The 16,869-nt window shown below is 34.9% G+C and overlaps 2 protein-coding genes across 2 annotated transcripts; both read left to right on the plus strand.

Moving 5' to 3' along the window:
• Positions 1-894: 894 nt before the first annotated feature.
• Positions 895-1,945, plus strand: LOC104905436 (probable carboxylesterase 9). Its single transcript, XM_010693983.2, has one exon. The coding sequence runs from the start codon at positions 895-897 to the stop codon at positions 1,846-1,848; it is 954 nt and encodes a 317-aa protein (XP_010692285.1). The 3' UTR covers positions 1,849-1,945.
• Positions 1,946-7,617: 5,672 nt separating this feature from the next.
• LOC104905435 (hypothetical protein) lies at positions 7,618-16,076 on the plus strand. Its single transcript, XM_010693982.4, has 6 exons — positions 7,618-8,786; positions 10,169-10,537; positions 12,362-12,585; positions 13,159-13,222; positions 14,716-14,912; positions 15,523-16,076. Exons 1-6 carry the CDS (start codon positions 7,755-7,757, stop codon positions 15,731-15,733), a joined length of 2,097 nt encoding a protein of 698 aa, XP_010692284.1. The 5' UTR covers positions 7,618-7,754; the 3' UTR covers positions 15,734-16,076.
• Positions 16,077-16,869: the final 793 nt, after the last annotated feature.

The raw sequence follows: 16,869 nt of genomic DNA on the forward strand, positions 1-16,869 counted from the left end.
GAAAAATGTAAGGAATGAATTGAAAATAATGATTCAAATCAGGGGCAAATTTGGCATAGAAAACCTACTCAAAAATCTTGAAGATGGTAGGCCTTTTTATACAGATGACTAGGGGAATTCATGGGTGGTTAACCGTCAATTTGGTAATTGAAAATTTCGGTTTGCTCTTTTTGTAAATTGTAACTATAACCGTTTAAGCAATTAACCACTTTTTCAGTACGGTTTTTGGTTAATCATTAATCGTTATTTAAGTTATACTATTATAATTTACTTAATGTTTAGATATAATTTTTAATTTTTTGTGCATATATTTTAAAATTATATATACTCTAATATAAAATATATTTTAAAGTGGATAATTAATCTATTGTAAAATATGACTAACACTAGAATTTACTCCATTTCCTAATTATAGTGTTTATATTAGTATTAAAATTTTCAAATAATCACATACTTCCTTTAATTGTTGTAACTTAGACAAATATTAAAATTAATGTAATTTTTGAAAATGCGGTTCGGTAACCGTACCATTGAAATATTTTTTTTTATTGATATATTTACCACCTATTTTGATCGATTTTCGATATTTCGATATTTCGGTACGGTTTTTTAATGAACATCTCTAGGTAGGACTATGACTAGCTAGGAATAACCTCCTCAAACTTAGGAAAAGGCTATGTAATGGTCAACAGAACTTTATATTTATTCCACTTATCATGTTAATTCTGTGGCTCCCTAGCATCTATAATCCGTGAAGCATGCACAACCTTTCAACTAATCATCATACATTTCTGAGAAAGATGTAATTGTAATAGATAGAAAATGACCAATATTGATGTTAACGTAACCTTTGTGTATTGTTGCTTAATTCCAAGCCAAAATTATCTTTAAACGATGTCAAAATTCAATTCTTATGAACACCTCAAGATTTCTCTTAACAACGATGGCACACTGAATCGTCTTACTAAAATGCCTAAAATATCAGCAAATCCTAATCCTGGTCAAGGAGAATTTGTAGCATCTAAGGATGTGACAATAAACAATGAAACAAAAACATGGATTAGAATTTATTGTCCCACCAAATTAGCTGCAAATGATGGAAATGTGGCAAGACTCCCTATTATGATCTATTATCATAGTGGGGGTTGGATTGATCATAGTGTAGCTGATCTCTTCTACCATGAAAGATGCCTTCAATTTGCACGAGATCTTCCAGCTATAGTTATATCCTTAGAATATCGATTGGCCCCTGAACATAGACTTCCTGCACAATATGAAGATGCTATGGATACCATTTTATGGATTCAACAACAAGCATTAGATCCCAAAGGTGAGCAATGGCTCAAGGATTATGGAGATTTTTCGCGGTGTTATTTGGGAGGAAGGGGAAATGGCGCGAACATAGCCTATAATGCATGCCTTAAGGCCATCCAAGTTGATCTAAATCCATTGACAATCTCTGGGATAATTCTAAACCAACCCATGTTAAGTGGAAATCAAAGGACTAAATCTGAGTTAAAGTATGCATGTGATGAGTTATATCCCTTGCCAGTATGGGATTTAATGTGGGAATTGGCATTACCTAAAGGAACAGATAGAGATCATAGGTATTGTAATCCTATGAAGGATCCTATGTTACAAAGTAAGATATGCAAATTAGGAAGGTGTTTAGTTATTGGATATAGCATGGATCCTATGGTTGATAGACAACAAGACTTTGTTTCTATGTTGATGGGTTGTGGTGCAAAAGTTGAGGCTCATTTTGATGTTGGATTTCATGGGGTTGATTTGGTGGATTCTAAACGAGGTTCTTACAATTTACAGCTTATTAAGGATTTTGTTAAGTAATAGTTTTCTTGTTTTTTGGCTAAACAGAGATGATATTATAGATTTCTTAGTGTCAATGACTCAGTGTCATGTAGGCATGAGATGAAGTTGTTTAATCCTTGCCAATTTAAAGCTAGCTTCACTCATAGTTGATCGATAATTTTTCTTAAATGTAAGAATTCCATCCACAAAGTGTTGATGTTTTCTTCCTTTGCTTAGATTAATCTAAATACTACTCATGAATTTTATGTATTTTATTTAGTTATAAGTATATGATGTACGATGACTATTTTAATGAAGGGCTTATTTATTGGATTAGAAGTATTAGTTATGTAGAGTTCTAGTTCGGTTAGAATTCTATGTAATTTAGATGTTTTACTCCTAGCTTGTTAAGAGTTTGTTTTACTTTGGGGTTTTATTTTGATTACACTTTGATTTGCATTAGGAGTTTAATTACTTACTCGTGTGTTTGGATAGAATTTAGGCGTGTAGGTTTTAGTTTCTCTTGTTTGGTTTATTGTTTATCTTGTTTGGTTTGTTGTTATCTTTAAGCTTATTAGTTGCATTAGAGCTAGGACTCTTATGTACTTTATATTTCAATTTTCAGCATTAATAAAAAGAATAATTGTTTTGAGTTTAACCTATTCCTTGTGGAATTAACGTTTTAGGAGAGAATTCAAAGCTTTAGCAGTGAATGCAAGCCTAGTTATTATCAAACCTTGGTTAGGATTTGATAGTTTCATATCCTTGTTACTTAGTTTTTTAATCATCAAACATAAAAATGTGTGATTAAGTGTTAAGGAACTCGACTTTACACCTTAAATAGTGATCAAGATTTACTTTCTTGGTTCAAGATTCATTCAAGATTCATCCAAGATTCATTCTTTTAATCAAGAATTTAAAGATAGCCTTTCACATCATTTGGTGTGGCTGCTGGAATCATAAAGGAAACTTATTGGATTTTGAGGGCTTCACTCATGCTGTTGGGATCCACCACCTCGAAGTGTTGATCCAATCTGCTACTAGTCAAGTAAATCTGTTCGTGTGGACACATTACAAGTTGGAATTTAGATTTTCTTGGTTCGTTGGAAACATGACAAAGAGATATATATTTTGTTAAAAATTGAGCGTATTTGAACTAGCGACAAATTCGCAACAATCAAATACAGCTGCGTCAAATTTCTGTCTCCCAGTTTGACACCATTAGATTGAGACGGCGTGTCACAAAGCATGTGATATCGGAATTCGATTATTTTTGCCTCGTTGGACTCGTAGCATATTGAGGTTTGTTGTGTCAAAATTTTATTGTTCTAATAAGTATCGAGTTCAGTGCAGCGTTAAACTTCCATGACACTGCATCTGCCTGCTGCATCATAACCACCAGCTGGTTTCATGGCTAGCCTTGCTAGGCTAGAAGAAATCCAAGACAATCTTCAACGGTTAAGAAAAGTGTTCCAATCTTCCCCAGATACATGGCGTCTCCAATTACAACAACTATACAACCCACCTCCGAAGACATCTATTACAACCGTACGTCCCAATACATGGATTCATTGTTTGAAATGTTAAGGTTCTTGGTCATGAAGAACATCAATGCCCCAATGAAGATTACATTTCTAAGGAAAAATCATGCCTTGTTCTTTACACAAGTGATTGAAGAAGAGAAGGTATCTTCGGATGGTTTCGTTCCAATAGTTCCCTCGTCGGATCAAGCTGTCATCCAGCATGAATCTTTGAATTGTCCCACTCCCCAAGATCCATCTTTTGACATTCAAGATGACTTAACGATTGCATCTTTGGCTTGTACAACCACCAAAGGTACGATCTTTGCTGCCTCATGTGCGACTAAAACTCCAAGGAAGCGTTGGGTACCACCATATGACGCTACTGCTACTGATTTTTGTTTAATGATGTGAATTTGAAGGCTATCTTTGAATTCTTGATTAAAAGAATGAATCTTGGATGAATCTTGAACCAAGAAGTAAATCTTGATCACTATTTAAGGTGTAAAGTCGAGTTCTTTGACACTTAATCACACGTTTTATGATTGATTATTAGAGAAACTAAGTAACAAGGATATGGAATTATCAAATCCTAACCAAGGTTTGATAATAACTAGGGTTGCATTTACTGCTAAAGTTTTGGATTCTCTCCTAGAACGTTAATTCCACAAGGAATATGTTAAGCTCAAATAACAACTTAACTTTTCTTCATGATAATAGTCGAACATATATAAGGCACACAAGAGTCCTAACTCTAATGCAACTAACAAGCTTAAAGATAAAGCACAAACAAACAAGATAAACATCCTAGCTCACGCCTATATTAAAAGATAAACCAAGAAGACTCCTAACAAGACTCAATGACAAATGAATTAGACTCCTAAATATAATAGGATTCCCTTATCACTCAAACACCTAAAATAAAGAGTTATAAAGCAATAAAAATACATAATCTCCTAACAGAACTAGGAAACTACATAAGTGTCCTAACATAACTAGAACTTGTCATCAACATGCTACTTAACCACGCATCATACTCCCCTTGTAGGAAAAAAACTTGTCCTCAAGTTTAGTCTTCAAAACATGGAATTAAGTCACACGAAGGAAACGTTGCACATATGGCCATCTCCTAGCAACACTTTGAACGTCCCATAACCAACCTTCTCAACAACATCAAAGGGAACTTCATCAAGAGGTTCGCCATGCTTGTGACTCACGTGAAGTTTTTGAGCTGCAAGTGACAACCAAACCTTATCCCCTACATCCATCTTGGTACCCTTGCGTAGTTGCAACAATTATTGTCGATGCTCCTTCTTGTTGCTTGCGGTTTCTAACACCTCACTATGGCACGAACTTAAACACACATAAGCCCCATCTTGCTTCCCCTTGCCCTTGTCTTGCTCTGAAGAATGTCGTTTTGGTGGTAATGGTTCGAGGACCAAATGCCTAGCATCCAAGAGCACTGAATACTCATTTGTTTTCCCATTATGAAGCACAAATCGATCACTTTGCCATGGCCTCTCAAGTAGTAAAGAACATGTTGTCATAGGTATGGCATCACACCATATATCATCATGATATTCACCAACCTTGAAATTAACCAAGGCTTGCTTTCTTACCCACACGCCACCTTCATCATTCAACCAATTTAGCTTGTAAATATTAGGGGGCTTTCTTGTAGGCAATTGCCTTATCCACCATAGTTAAGGAACAAGCATTTGTACATGATCGACTGTTAATGATAAAGGAACAAGCTTGATAATTGACTAAGCAAGTTGAGTGAAAAAGATTTTGCCTTTGAGCATCTTCTTGCTCATCTTGAAGTTCCGCCAACAAGGTCCTCCTTAACACCAACACTTAAAGAGCCTTCTCTGGACTACACTTGGCTTAGTTACTCCAAAACTCATCACTGGCCATCTCAACCATGTCGTGTTGTGATGCTATATTGTGTTCTTGCTCACCCTCATCTGCCTTGGTTTGCACCAAGAAGTTGTAGTACTCTTCCCTCGACACCATGGCACGATTAGGCCAATTTCGAGCCACATGCCCCAACCCTTGACACTTGAAACCCATGATTTTCTTCATGGCTGGTTCCTTGGAAGTTCCAATAGTGAGTGTTCCTTTCAAAACATCCATGACCTCTTGTGTGGTAGGCTTTGCAACCACGGAAAACATGTTGAAAAAACCAAAATAACTTCTTTTTATTAATGCTGAAAACTGAAATATAAAGTACATAAGAGTCCTAACTCTAATGCAATCAATAAGCATAAAGATAACAACAAACCAAACAAGATAAACAATAAACCAAACAAGATAAACTAGAACCTACACACCTAAATTCTATCCAAACACATGAGTAAGTAATTAAAGTCCTAATGCAAATCAAACTGTAATCAAAATAAAGTCCCAAAGTAAAGCAAACTCTTAACATGATAGGAGCAAAACATCTAAATTACATAGAATTCTAATAGAACTAGAACTCTACATAACTAATACTTCTAATTCACATCAAACAAGGCCAAAAATCATGGGAGTTGGGACTGGTTTGATAAATTTTCTTAGGAATTATAAAATGAGCTTCTTGTTTGGTTGACAAAAAATTTACAAAATCATAGATTTCTACTTCCTATAAATTTTTTGCCCACTCTACCCTAGATAAGTAGAGATTCCCTTGGAAAGTCACTTTTCCTATATAAATAATCAAACAACAATCTTCAATTCCTATGACTTCAATGCAGGAATATTATTTATATGTACTGCAATATCAAAAGATGTTTCACTTCCTATAAAATATATAGTGGGTTAAAGGAGTGTAAAAGAAATAAGATAATAATAGTAGAATCATGTGAAAAATGAAAGTAATCAAATTAATTTGGACAAAAATAAAAGAAATATATTCAAACTATTATAGGATAGAGAGAATATTACATGATTCTTTTTTTCCTTCAAAAGACAATTATTTTTCCATCAAAAATTATTTTTCCAACAAAAAATTATTTTTCCATTGTTAAGAGGTAGTTTCAATCAAATAAAACTAACCACTTTTCGTCAATTTTATTTTTCTTTATGCATCAGATATGCATTGCGTTTGTTTCCAAACTTGTACAACCTCCACTCCACAAAGAATGCAACACTTGCATATGTCACGAATATTTAGGAGGGAATTAATTGGTAGAGGGGGTATGTGTTATTATTTATGTTAGGAAAAATTGACTTGAGTAATCCCAACTTTCACCCGTCTTCTCAAAATAATCCCGACTTTGGATTATTCCAAAATAATCCCAATTTTTGAGTGGACCTTCTTAAAATAAGCCAAACTATCTTTTTTTTGCCTGCACTGAAAATTATAGTAGCTATAACTAACTATGTTATATTTTTCTGACATATGCATATGTATATCTATTCAACAAAATTAAAAAAATATAACATAGTTAGTTATAGCTACTACTATTCTCATCATTGATATCCAATATAATAATATCTTTCATTAATTATTCCATATATATCAATTTTGTTAAATAAAGCTAAAAACAAATAGATAAACCTATGCACTAGTTGCATAGTTTAGAAAAACCGATTATGTTAAATTAAGGAGATAAAAAAAAGTGTTTTGGATGTATTTTTTTCCATCTATAAAAGTGTTGCATTAATTACAAAACTATCTAAAAAGACAAACACCTTAATTTTGGACTGAAAAATATATAAACAAGACAAAAATCAAAGCATTGCAATTAAAAAAACCTAGACAAGAATAATACTCCCTTTGTCCTAAAATTTTTAGTTTCTATTTTTATTTTAGGTGTCTCAAAATATAGTTCTTGTTTCAATATTTAGTTCCACATTTTTCCATAATTTGCTTACAAAAATTGTTTCCCTATCATTTATTTGCGTCTTGAAATTAGTTTTTTGCTTTGTTTATTCAACCCAAGTCTTACAATTAATGCTTTTTCACCAATTATTCTTCATTCTCTTTTTCTAGCATCATCTTTTCTCATACAATATTTATTTAAATAAATAAAAAATATTTACTATCCTCTTTAGATTTTATCTACCTTAATTCCCGTAAAAAACTAGAATCAGAAACTATATCTTAAAAAAGGAGAGATTTGTTTTTTTTTTTTTTATGCTTGAAGAGAAGAAGGGGAAGGAGGAAGTATCTTGTTGAACCGTTAAACTTAAAAGCATATCCATTTATCCGTCATGGATATGGACTTTTGGAGTTTCCCAATTCTAATATCCTAGGGGGTCCAAACTCTAAATAAAAGATCCCATAATTGAGACCCAAAAATCAAAATAGTACTCAACAACTATAAAAATAACAATAGAGTAGAAAAAGACCCTCTTCAACTCCCAAACCCAAAATCTCAAAACTCCATGATCCCATCATCACCAACCCAATTCTCCACTTAACCCCACCGCACCACCATGAACGGTGGCGCCGACGACTCTCCGCCACCATTCCACATCCCTCCGTCGCAACAACTTCCCAACAACAGCGGTGAATTTCTTCTACGCCTCGTACAAAACCGCCATCAACAACAACAACAACAACCACCATGTTACCCACCTCACAATCACTTCTCATCTTCTCACACTCTCTCTCCTGATCCTGCTGTCGCCGCCGTAGGCCCTTCTATCCCCATCAATTTCTCTCTCTCTCCTCAAACTCAAAACCCCAATTTCTTCCTTCAAGGGTTTCCTCGTCCTTCTTCTACTAATACGCCGTCGTTTTACACTGCTCCTCATCAACACTTCGATCTTCATCGTTTTCAGCAACACCAGAACTCTGGTGTTGAGCAACATAGTAAAGGGTTGTTTGGTAAAGTTGGGTTTTCTAGTACTAGTAGTAGTAATACTTCTTCTGCTGAACATGAGAGTTTGAGATTGAAGAAATTTGAGTTGGAATGGGGTTTATTGAAGGAACGTGAATTGGGTTTAGGTTTTGGGGTTGGGAGGGTTAATGGGTTTGATCCTAATCGGAGGATTGACCCTCGTGTGAATTGGGGTCAGGGTTTACCCGAGCAAAGGCGTTCGGGTCCGCCACCGGGCTTTTCGAGTAAACCCGGTAATCAAAGGCGAGGTTTTGATGATACTTGCAATGTTGGTGGGGAAAGTAGTAGTAATTTTGGTGAATTGAAGAGGAATAATCATATGGGTTTGGGTTTTAATGGTAAAGATAGGAGGTTTTTGAGTGCTGATAATGGTAATGGTAATGTTAATGGTCTTACTAGACAAGTTGATCACCCTGGTTTGCCTGCTGGGAGTAGTCTGCAATCAGTTTCGGCATCCGATATCGAACAGTCTATGCTGAATTTTCATGGTGGGTTGGTTGATGATGAGGTGAATCAAGATGATATTGATGATATGAGTGAACAGCTAGTGGATTCAGTTTTGGGAGAGGATCAGTCTGGTGAGAAGAATGATGCTAGTGCTAAGAAGAAGCATCAACGTGACAAGGTAAAATCTTGGTGCTTGTGCTTTTGTTTATGTTTTGCATTTGTTAAGGAATTGAGTTTAGGCAAATTGCACATTTATATGCCTCAATTGGATCAATGTATTATAGTATTATGCTATATTTATCATGCCTTTAGTAGAACTGAATAACAGGTGCGGATTTTGCTTGAATTATGGATTCTTTGATGTGGACTTAACCTCCGAAGTCCTATCCTTGATTGATGTGAACTTAACCACTCCATGTAAATAGAAAGGGTTGAAAAGAAGCTTGATTTTGTTTAATTTCGACTAGAGCTGGATTGTGTTTGAGGAAATTTGTTTTGGGGACACATAACTTTTATGTGCACCTTTTTAGATTTTACTGTTAGTAGAGACTTTGGACGTAGTTGATGTTGTTTTTATGGCACAAACAATTTTTCTTGTTATGTACTCCATCCGGTCTTTACCCGTTTCTTTTGCACAATATTTTAGGAGAAACAATGTTGTGAGACATAGAAGGAAAGAGAAACTATTATTTTATGTTAAAGTTGAATGTATGTGATGGAAAGTTAGTGGTCCCATTCTAAAAATAGAAACAAAAGAAATAGGTAAACTAATAAGGGACATCTCAAAAAAGAATACGGGTAAACTAATAAAGATCAAAAGTAGTAATTTTTTATACTGAATTGGAGGTAATGATTTACGATTATTTGGCTTTTGGAATTCGGACTGTAATGGACTAAATTTTAGTAGTTCAAACTTCGAACTACCTGTCTTTTGAATTGATCTTAAAGTAGCATACAACCGTATTGGATTAGGATAAATTTGGAAACTGCCTCTCTGTTATCACAAGGGTAAGGCTGTTGAGATCTGGCGTCTCCAACCCTGTCAGTGACCGAGGTGGTGTCTGTTTGGGAGGTATTGGGTAATGCTAATGTTGATGTAAGTTCATCAATTTAAGGACCATGAGTTTTAAAGAATCAAGCTTTTAGGGAAAAGGTGAAACTGAAAAGTAATGATGGGAAAGAGAGAGAACCACATCACATAGCCATTGCTTGTATAATTTTGGGAGAGTATAAGAATTGCATGTTTTTATTTTTGGTACAATTTCAATGATCAAGCCTACCTGGTGAAGTGGCTTAGTGCAATATTGTTCCTTTCTTGTGATACTTAATTGACAGAATTATAAGGGTCTGTACGCCATTTTCTATTACAATTTTTTTTTGAGGACATCTAGGTAACCTACTTGTAAGTTCTTTTATCGATGGTTCATTTTCATTTTCTTCCTCCTCTCTCTCTCTCTCTTTTCTTTCTCCTGTTTAAAGTAACTACTTTAGTGTACATCCATAGTGCTTATGCTTATTGACTGCTTAAATATTGCACTCAACAATTGTGTTTGCCATTAGGATTTCAGATCAGATGCTAGAGGAAAATGGATTCTTTCCCAGAGGATAAGGAACTCTAGAAGGCTGATTGAATGTCGAAGAGACATAGATAGGTTGGATTCCCCTTTTCTTGCCATTTACGAGTCCCTAATACCAGCAGCAGAGGAAAAGGCTAAGCAAAAGCAGTTGATGACATTGTTGGAGAAACTTGTTTGCAAGGAGTGGCCTAATGCTAAGCTGTATCTTTATGGATCATGTGCCAATTCTTTCGGAGTCTCAAAAAGTGATATTGATGTTTGCCTTGCCATTGATGATCGAAATCTCAACAAGTCTGATATATTATTGAAATTGGCTGATATTTTACAGTCCGATAATCTCCAAGATGTGCAGGTAAATCTCTTTTTGTTTTTAATATTTTTTTCATATTTATATTTTAGCTGATATGCAGGTAAGTCTTGTTAATATTAGCAATCATTTCAGAAAATTTGCATATATTATTAGTGGTTTCGTACCATGCAAGGTTTATATTTCTATTATGATTTGTATTCACAATTGTTTTTTGGATGATTTGCAATCACATAAATTGTGGATTTTGCGCTGTTTGGCTATTCTTTAGTCATTACTGCTAAAGTTTAAACTATACCGGTCCTTCATATGTGATGCTCCTGTTGAATATATAAACAAAATTCAGTTATCAAGGTCATTAAAAGACAATTCTGTCAGTTTAAAACTCGACTTTGGTGCTTCAAGTTCAACACATAGAAAGAATGTGAAAAGCACTAAACTAGGAATATGAAGATAAGCAGTGACAACTGATTTACTTGTTTAGGGGCGGTAATCAGGGATATGATCATAAATCTATGAGCTTAAGAGGGTGATCTGGCTAAGAATCAGCTGGGAAAAGTTGATAATGTCCATAAAGGATGTACACCTCCTCCCTCCCCAAGGTTAACCTGGAAGTCTGGAACTAGTGGCGGATCCAGAAATTGAGCCACGTGGGTTTGGAATTACATATTACTATTTAGAGTTACATTTTTAACAATTATACTTAGCGGAGTCTTTATCCTTGATTACATTACAAAAAAATAACTATATAGATATGATATAAAACATGAAAAAAAAAATTAGCAATTAGCACAAATGTAAAATATAGCATGACTAATTCAGAACGAAACAACACAACAATAATAATAAGATTTTTGCATTTTGGGTGACATTATTGAGTGTTGACAAGAATCTTGTTTAGAAGTGATGTATCAAAATTCTTCCATGTGAAAAAATAATATTTGCACTTTTACTTTATAAAATGCACATAAAAAATTTGTAAAAATATATAACATTAATCCTTTATATTTTACCACACTTCTAATTGCATATCATATAAATATAACATAAGATAAAGGGAGGGAAAAAAAGAAAAAGAAAAAAAAGAAAAATGAAATAACATGAGACAAAGGGAGGGAAAATATAATTAGAAAAGAATGACAAATGAAATAATATAAGACAAAAGGGAGAGAAAAAAGAAAAAGAAAAGAATAGACAAATGAAATAACATAACACAAAGAATGGAGAAATAGAAATGAAAAAGAATGACAAATGAAAAAAAAAAACTTGCAGTGAAGAATCGAACCTGCAGCAGAACGCATGAACATTTACCTTGCACGCACACTATGCCACTGGGCCAAACTGGTATATGTGCCAAAATTATGCGTGATTTTGTATATATTCTTATTTAGTTTCCAGTCCTTTTAGTTTTTATCCCGGATCTACGTGGGTTCAGTTGAACCCACTGAACCCACACTGGATCCGTCATGCCTGAAACAGTAGCATTTGATTTGTATTTGAAGTTGAATTTGATTATTAGATTGTCATTTCTTATGTTGCTTGCTTTTAATATGAAACTAGTTATTAGGCCTGGGCTATGCCCCGGGTAAGAAAATATTTCATTTATTAATATAATACTTTATGATAATAACACTAAATACAATTTAGTCTAGTGGTTAAAACTTTAGTATATGTACTTGAGGTCTCGGGATCAAATCCTATACTACGCGATTTCTAATTTTTTTTATTGTACATGGATTAGATGAACTTAAACTCCCTAGGGAGAGCGCCACGTGGCACAGTTTTTTGCTTATGCACGCCTTTTAATATATTTGTATAGATTGTAATATTTTTGTATTATAACTTATTTTCAAAAATTTCTATTTACAGGCATTGACACGTGCAAGGGTCCCCATAGTGAAGCTTATGGATCCAGTGACAGGAATTTCATGTGATATTTGCATAAACAATGTTTTGGCCGTTGTAAATACAAAGCTGCTTCGAGATTATGCAGATATTGATGCGAGACTAAGGCAGTTGGCATTTCTTGTAAAACACTGGGCAAAGTCAAGAGGAGTCAATGAAACGTACCAAGGAACCCTATCTAGCTATGCGTGAGTTATCTTTTGGTTATCTTTTGATTTAACTTTTCTAATTAAACCAACATTCACATATCTGGCCATCTGTTCATATAGTGAACTTCACGTTGTATGCTCTTTATTGCATGTCATGGGGGTTGGGGTTGTTTTTGTCATCACTTTCTTTTTATGTTTGTTGCTGTAACTCGATGATCAATGGGCCACTATAAATGAAAATTACCTTCTAGAACTTCAAAAGTTCCCATGTTGCTTGATTGTCACCAGATTACTTTTTTTTCTTTTTTACTTCCTTTGTTTTTTTTTTTTTTTTTGGGGGGGGGGCGTTGGAGAGGAAGTTTCCTGGGGACAATTCTATATCGAGTTATAGGTGAATTTTTTTGATTGTTTTTAGTACTTCCTGTTCATGCTCTCTACTAGTTTGGCTAGGGGGTCTATTTCTGTTGTTGATGAGTAAATCGTGCTTGGGTTCATTAGTTTGTGTCATTACTAATCCTCATGTCCTTGTTGGACATAACGATGATGAGTGCCCAACTGCCCACTGCCCAAGAACTTACTTGTTTTACATAGCATTACTCATTTCTTTTGCAGGTATGTGCTGATGTGCATTCATTTTTTACAACAGCGTAACCCTCCCATCCTTCCATGCTTACAGGTGAAATTAATTTTTTCTTTTGCTACTTTTGGGACCATTTATTACAAATTTTTATTTTACTTGTGCTTGTTTGGAGTTACTTTCCACAATCTGTTGCAAATTATCAATAGATTAAGAAGTCGAATTATTATATGGAGTGCCAATAGTTTTGCACCTTTTTATTGTAATTCATGTTACATCTTGTGGCTAATATGCAATTTTTATTTATCATTTTCTCTTTGAAGTTTTTATCTGAAAGCTTATGTACTTACTGCTGTATCTCTGATAAAATTAGTATTTAAGACTACAATGATGCTGAGGGCCCACATTACATGTTATCTTTTGTCTTCTCTCTGGTCATTCTGATCCGACATGTGAGGATCTTTCAAGACATTTTTCCCATTTCTTTATGGATTTCAAATATTATCTTTTGCTAGATTATACTTTTTTTTCATCGATGCTGTGTAGTTTTCGTTAGAAATATAGGAAGCTTGAGGTTTGCAGTTCTCATTGTGCTTTGCCGTTTTTAGGATAACGAAATGGATGAAATTTATAGTGCTGACTGCTGAGATTTTCCAAAGTAAAGTTTAGTTTTGGGTTTTTAGTTTTCCAAATAAATGTTCTGGAATGTTTTGGGTTAAAAATCTTCACAAGGTGGTCATTCTTTGATGTTAGAAAGAATTGCAACTTGGAAGGCTTTGCTAATGTTGTATATTTATTTATACTTTAGTTTGAAAGACTTTAAGTTGTCTTTTTACATGTTTCTCTTCGTCAAAAGCTTTTCTTGTGAGTTGTGATAGATACCCTAGATGGTCTTTTTGCAATCTGCCATGCTTAGAATGTATGTTAGTGTGACAGTTCACCATTTTTAGTGGGTGCAATATGGCATTAAGGCTTCGTTTGGTTGGGCGATACTCATTTTTGATTGAAATTGGTTTTTCATGAAAAATATTTTCTAATGGAAGACACTATTGGGTTTCAGTTTTTCTTTCTTTGGTTCATTGGTAGAAAATTGAAAGAGAAAAGGGAATATGGAAATGATTAAACGAAGGGGAGAGAATGGATGTGATGAGGGAAAGAGGAAGGCAAGGATTAAGTAGGAAGATGTGGCATACCTTCCTTTACGAAGGAAAATGTTCTCCACCTTGGGATATTATTGTCCGCCTTTCACAAAAACCGAACACTTTCTAGAACAAGAGCAATGAGGAGAATGCTACGACTGACTTAAACAACTAAACATTTTTCCTTTTTTTTTTCGAAGGAAGCTGAACATATTTCTAGTCAATCCAAGATATACATCACTTGTATTAAGAGCTAATAACAATAATAATAAGACCCAATGTCGATGCTGCTGTTGGTGGGGTGGTCCTGTCGAAAGTGTATTGTTCTCGGTATTTAATATTTGAAGGATCTATGTGATTTACCCGTTTTGAGTAGTTTATCAGACTTTTAGACTCCATGTTACTGAAATTGCTGGTTACTTATCTCTTTGGTTTCTATCTGATCTCTTGCAGAGCATGAAGGCAACATATGCCGTGACTGTTGATGATATACATTGCGCATTCTTTGACCAAGTTGAAAAACTTCGAGATTTTGGAGGCCGAAATAAGGAAAATATTTCCATGTTATTGTGGGGGTTCTTTAATTATTGGGCATATTGTCATGATTACGCAAATCATGTCATTTCAGTTCGTGCTGGCTGCATCCTCAGGTGAGACCTTGTTATCAGGTTCATAGTATGAAATTGGTAGATCAATGTCAAAACTTTTGATTGACTATGGTCAACTTCGGTTTTGCTGCTTCCGTCTAGCTTTATTCTATGAATATTTTTTGGGAGGCTTCACATCTTCCTATTTTACGTTTCTTTACTTGTCTTTTGTTTCTAGTTGAGATTTTTCCTGTTAAAAAATTGTAGTAATTTAAATTTAAACTCCTTGTTCAAATTTCATTTTCCCCATTTAGTGTTCCCCAAGAAAAAGGAGACTGAAAATTATCTGAATAGACTTGTTCTTTAGGAAAATTACATATGGTAAACCAATACTTCAAACCGTTTTCCATAATAACTGTATTTCAACAAGGAGATCTCTTGAGGGTTACCATGGATAATTCTGGAGTGTTCTTTTTAGTTTTTAGTGTTTAGGGTTACTTTAGAGAATGCTCAATAAGACAACAAGTGAGGTTCATTTAGGAAAATGTCAAAAGTACAGAGTTACCATATATAATTTCCCTATGTTTAAGCTGAAAGAACACACACTTAGACTTAGGTTAAAGGCTAAAGCTGGGCTTTTCTGTGACTAAATGACTGTCTTTGCTTGTTGCAGGAAGCAAGAGAAAGATTGGACAAGAAGGATTGGAAATGATCGTCATCTAATATGCATAGAGGATCCCTTTGAGACATCCCATGATCTAGGACGGGTGGTGGACAAACGCAGCATTAGAGTCCTTCGGGAGGAATTCGAACGAGCTGCTGAGATCATGCAGTACGATCCCAATCCTTGTGTAGCGCTTTTTGAGCCGTACATCCCTAGATGAGTTGAGTTTCCTTCTGTCTCTCTCTCTTTATTCTGCAAGTGTTGTTGCTTGTAAGTAGGGTTGCCTAGCTTGTATAGCGGGGTGTTTCTTTGGGTTTTGGCTAATTAGTAGTATTTTTATATATTTATAAATCAAGTAATTCAGGGCAATAGCATAGGCTCTCTCCTACAGGCGTCTAGTTATATGCTGTAAAGAAACTGTGGTTTCTTCATATTCTAATCCAGTAATCTGAAGCTTGTTATTCAGCTTACTTTGTACTATTTGCTCTTGCAATGGCTGGTTTGTTTGGTCTTCTGCTGTATAATATGAAGTGGGAGCTGTTTTCAAGTCTTCCTTTCTTTTAGCTTGTTTTACCATATCTTGCGTTTCCTGAACCAAGCTCTCACCTTGTGACCTTGAGGTTACAAGTTCGAACCCAACTACCTACTTGTGCTTGGGGAGTAGGGATCTCCTTATATCCCCTGCTCTCAAACGTTAACCTACCTAGCTGGCTGGTTGACCTGCGAGAGGTACTGGTCCAGTGGGGTTGTCCTTCTTACCAAGAGGCAAGGGGTTCTGAATGGGGGGCTCCAGAAAAAAGAAATCTTGCGTTTCCTGATTTTCAATATTAAGGGTATTTTATTTCATTAATAAAAGAAGTATGTGTAGCATCACAACAAAGCAACTATTGACTATTGTGATAAAAAAACTTAATTCGTCAAAACTTATTGAAGTTTATATTAATTTATTTAAACCTTTATGTTCTCCTTGAAAGAACTTTAAATAAGTTGAACACAGACTTCATTATTGCGGAAGATTCCACTCAAAAGAGTCTAGTCTTAAATTAATCACAATAACTACATCTCCGTAAGGGTTTTGCTCTTTCTTTCTCCAAGCTTTTGACCCCTCCCACCAGGCACCAGTCCCCTAGTATTTATAGCTTTTAGGTCGCTGGCGGTCGATTGCTTTTTCTGTGGTCGCCGGCGAGCTTCATTTCCGGCATTTTCTAGTGTGTAGTGGTGCGTCAAGCCGTTGGTGTTGCGTTTTCGTAGCAGGTCTGCTTCATGTGTGAGGTACGAATAATCCTTAAATTTCTTTTCTCTGGGTAGATTATCTTTGTTAGATTATCTTTGTTGGACAATTCAGGTTTGGATATA

This window comes from Beta vulgaris, chromosome 1, assembly GCF_026745355.1.
Source record: "Beta vulgaris subsp. vulgaris cultivar EL10 chromosome 1, EL10.2, whole genome shotgun sequence".
In the NCBI taxonomy this organism is placed as follows: Eukaryota; Viridiplantae; Streptophyta; class Magnoliopsida; order Caryophyllales; family Amaranthaceae; genus Beta; species Beta vulgaris.

Coding starts and splice junctions, on each gene's coding strand:
- LOC104905436 (XM_010693983.2), top strand. CDS start 895: ATGTCAAAATTCAATTCTTATGAACACCTCAAGATTTCTCTTAACAAC.
- LOC104905435 (XM_010693982.4), top strand. CDS start 7,755: ATGAACGGTGGCGCCGACGACTCTCCGCCACCATTCCACATCCCTCCG. Junction 10,538..12,361: donor ATAATCTCCAAGATGTGCAG/GTAAATCTCTTT, acceptor TTCTATTTACAG/GCATTGACACGTGCAAGGGT. Junction 14,913..15,522: donor CGTGCTGGCTGCATCCTCAG/GTGAGACCTTGT, acceptor TGCTTGTTGCAG/GAAGCAAGAGAAAGATTGGA.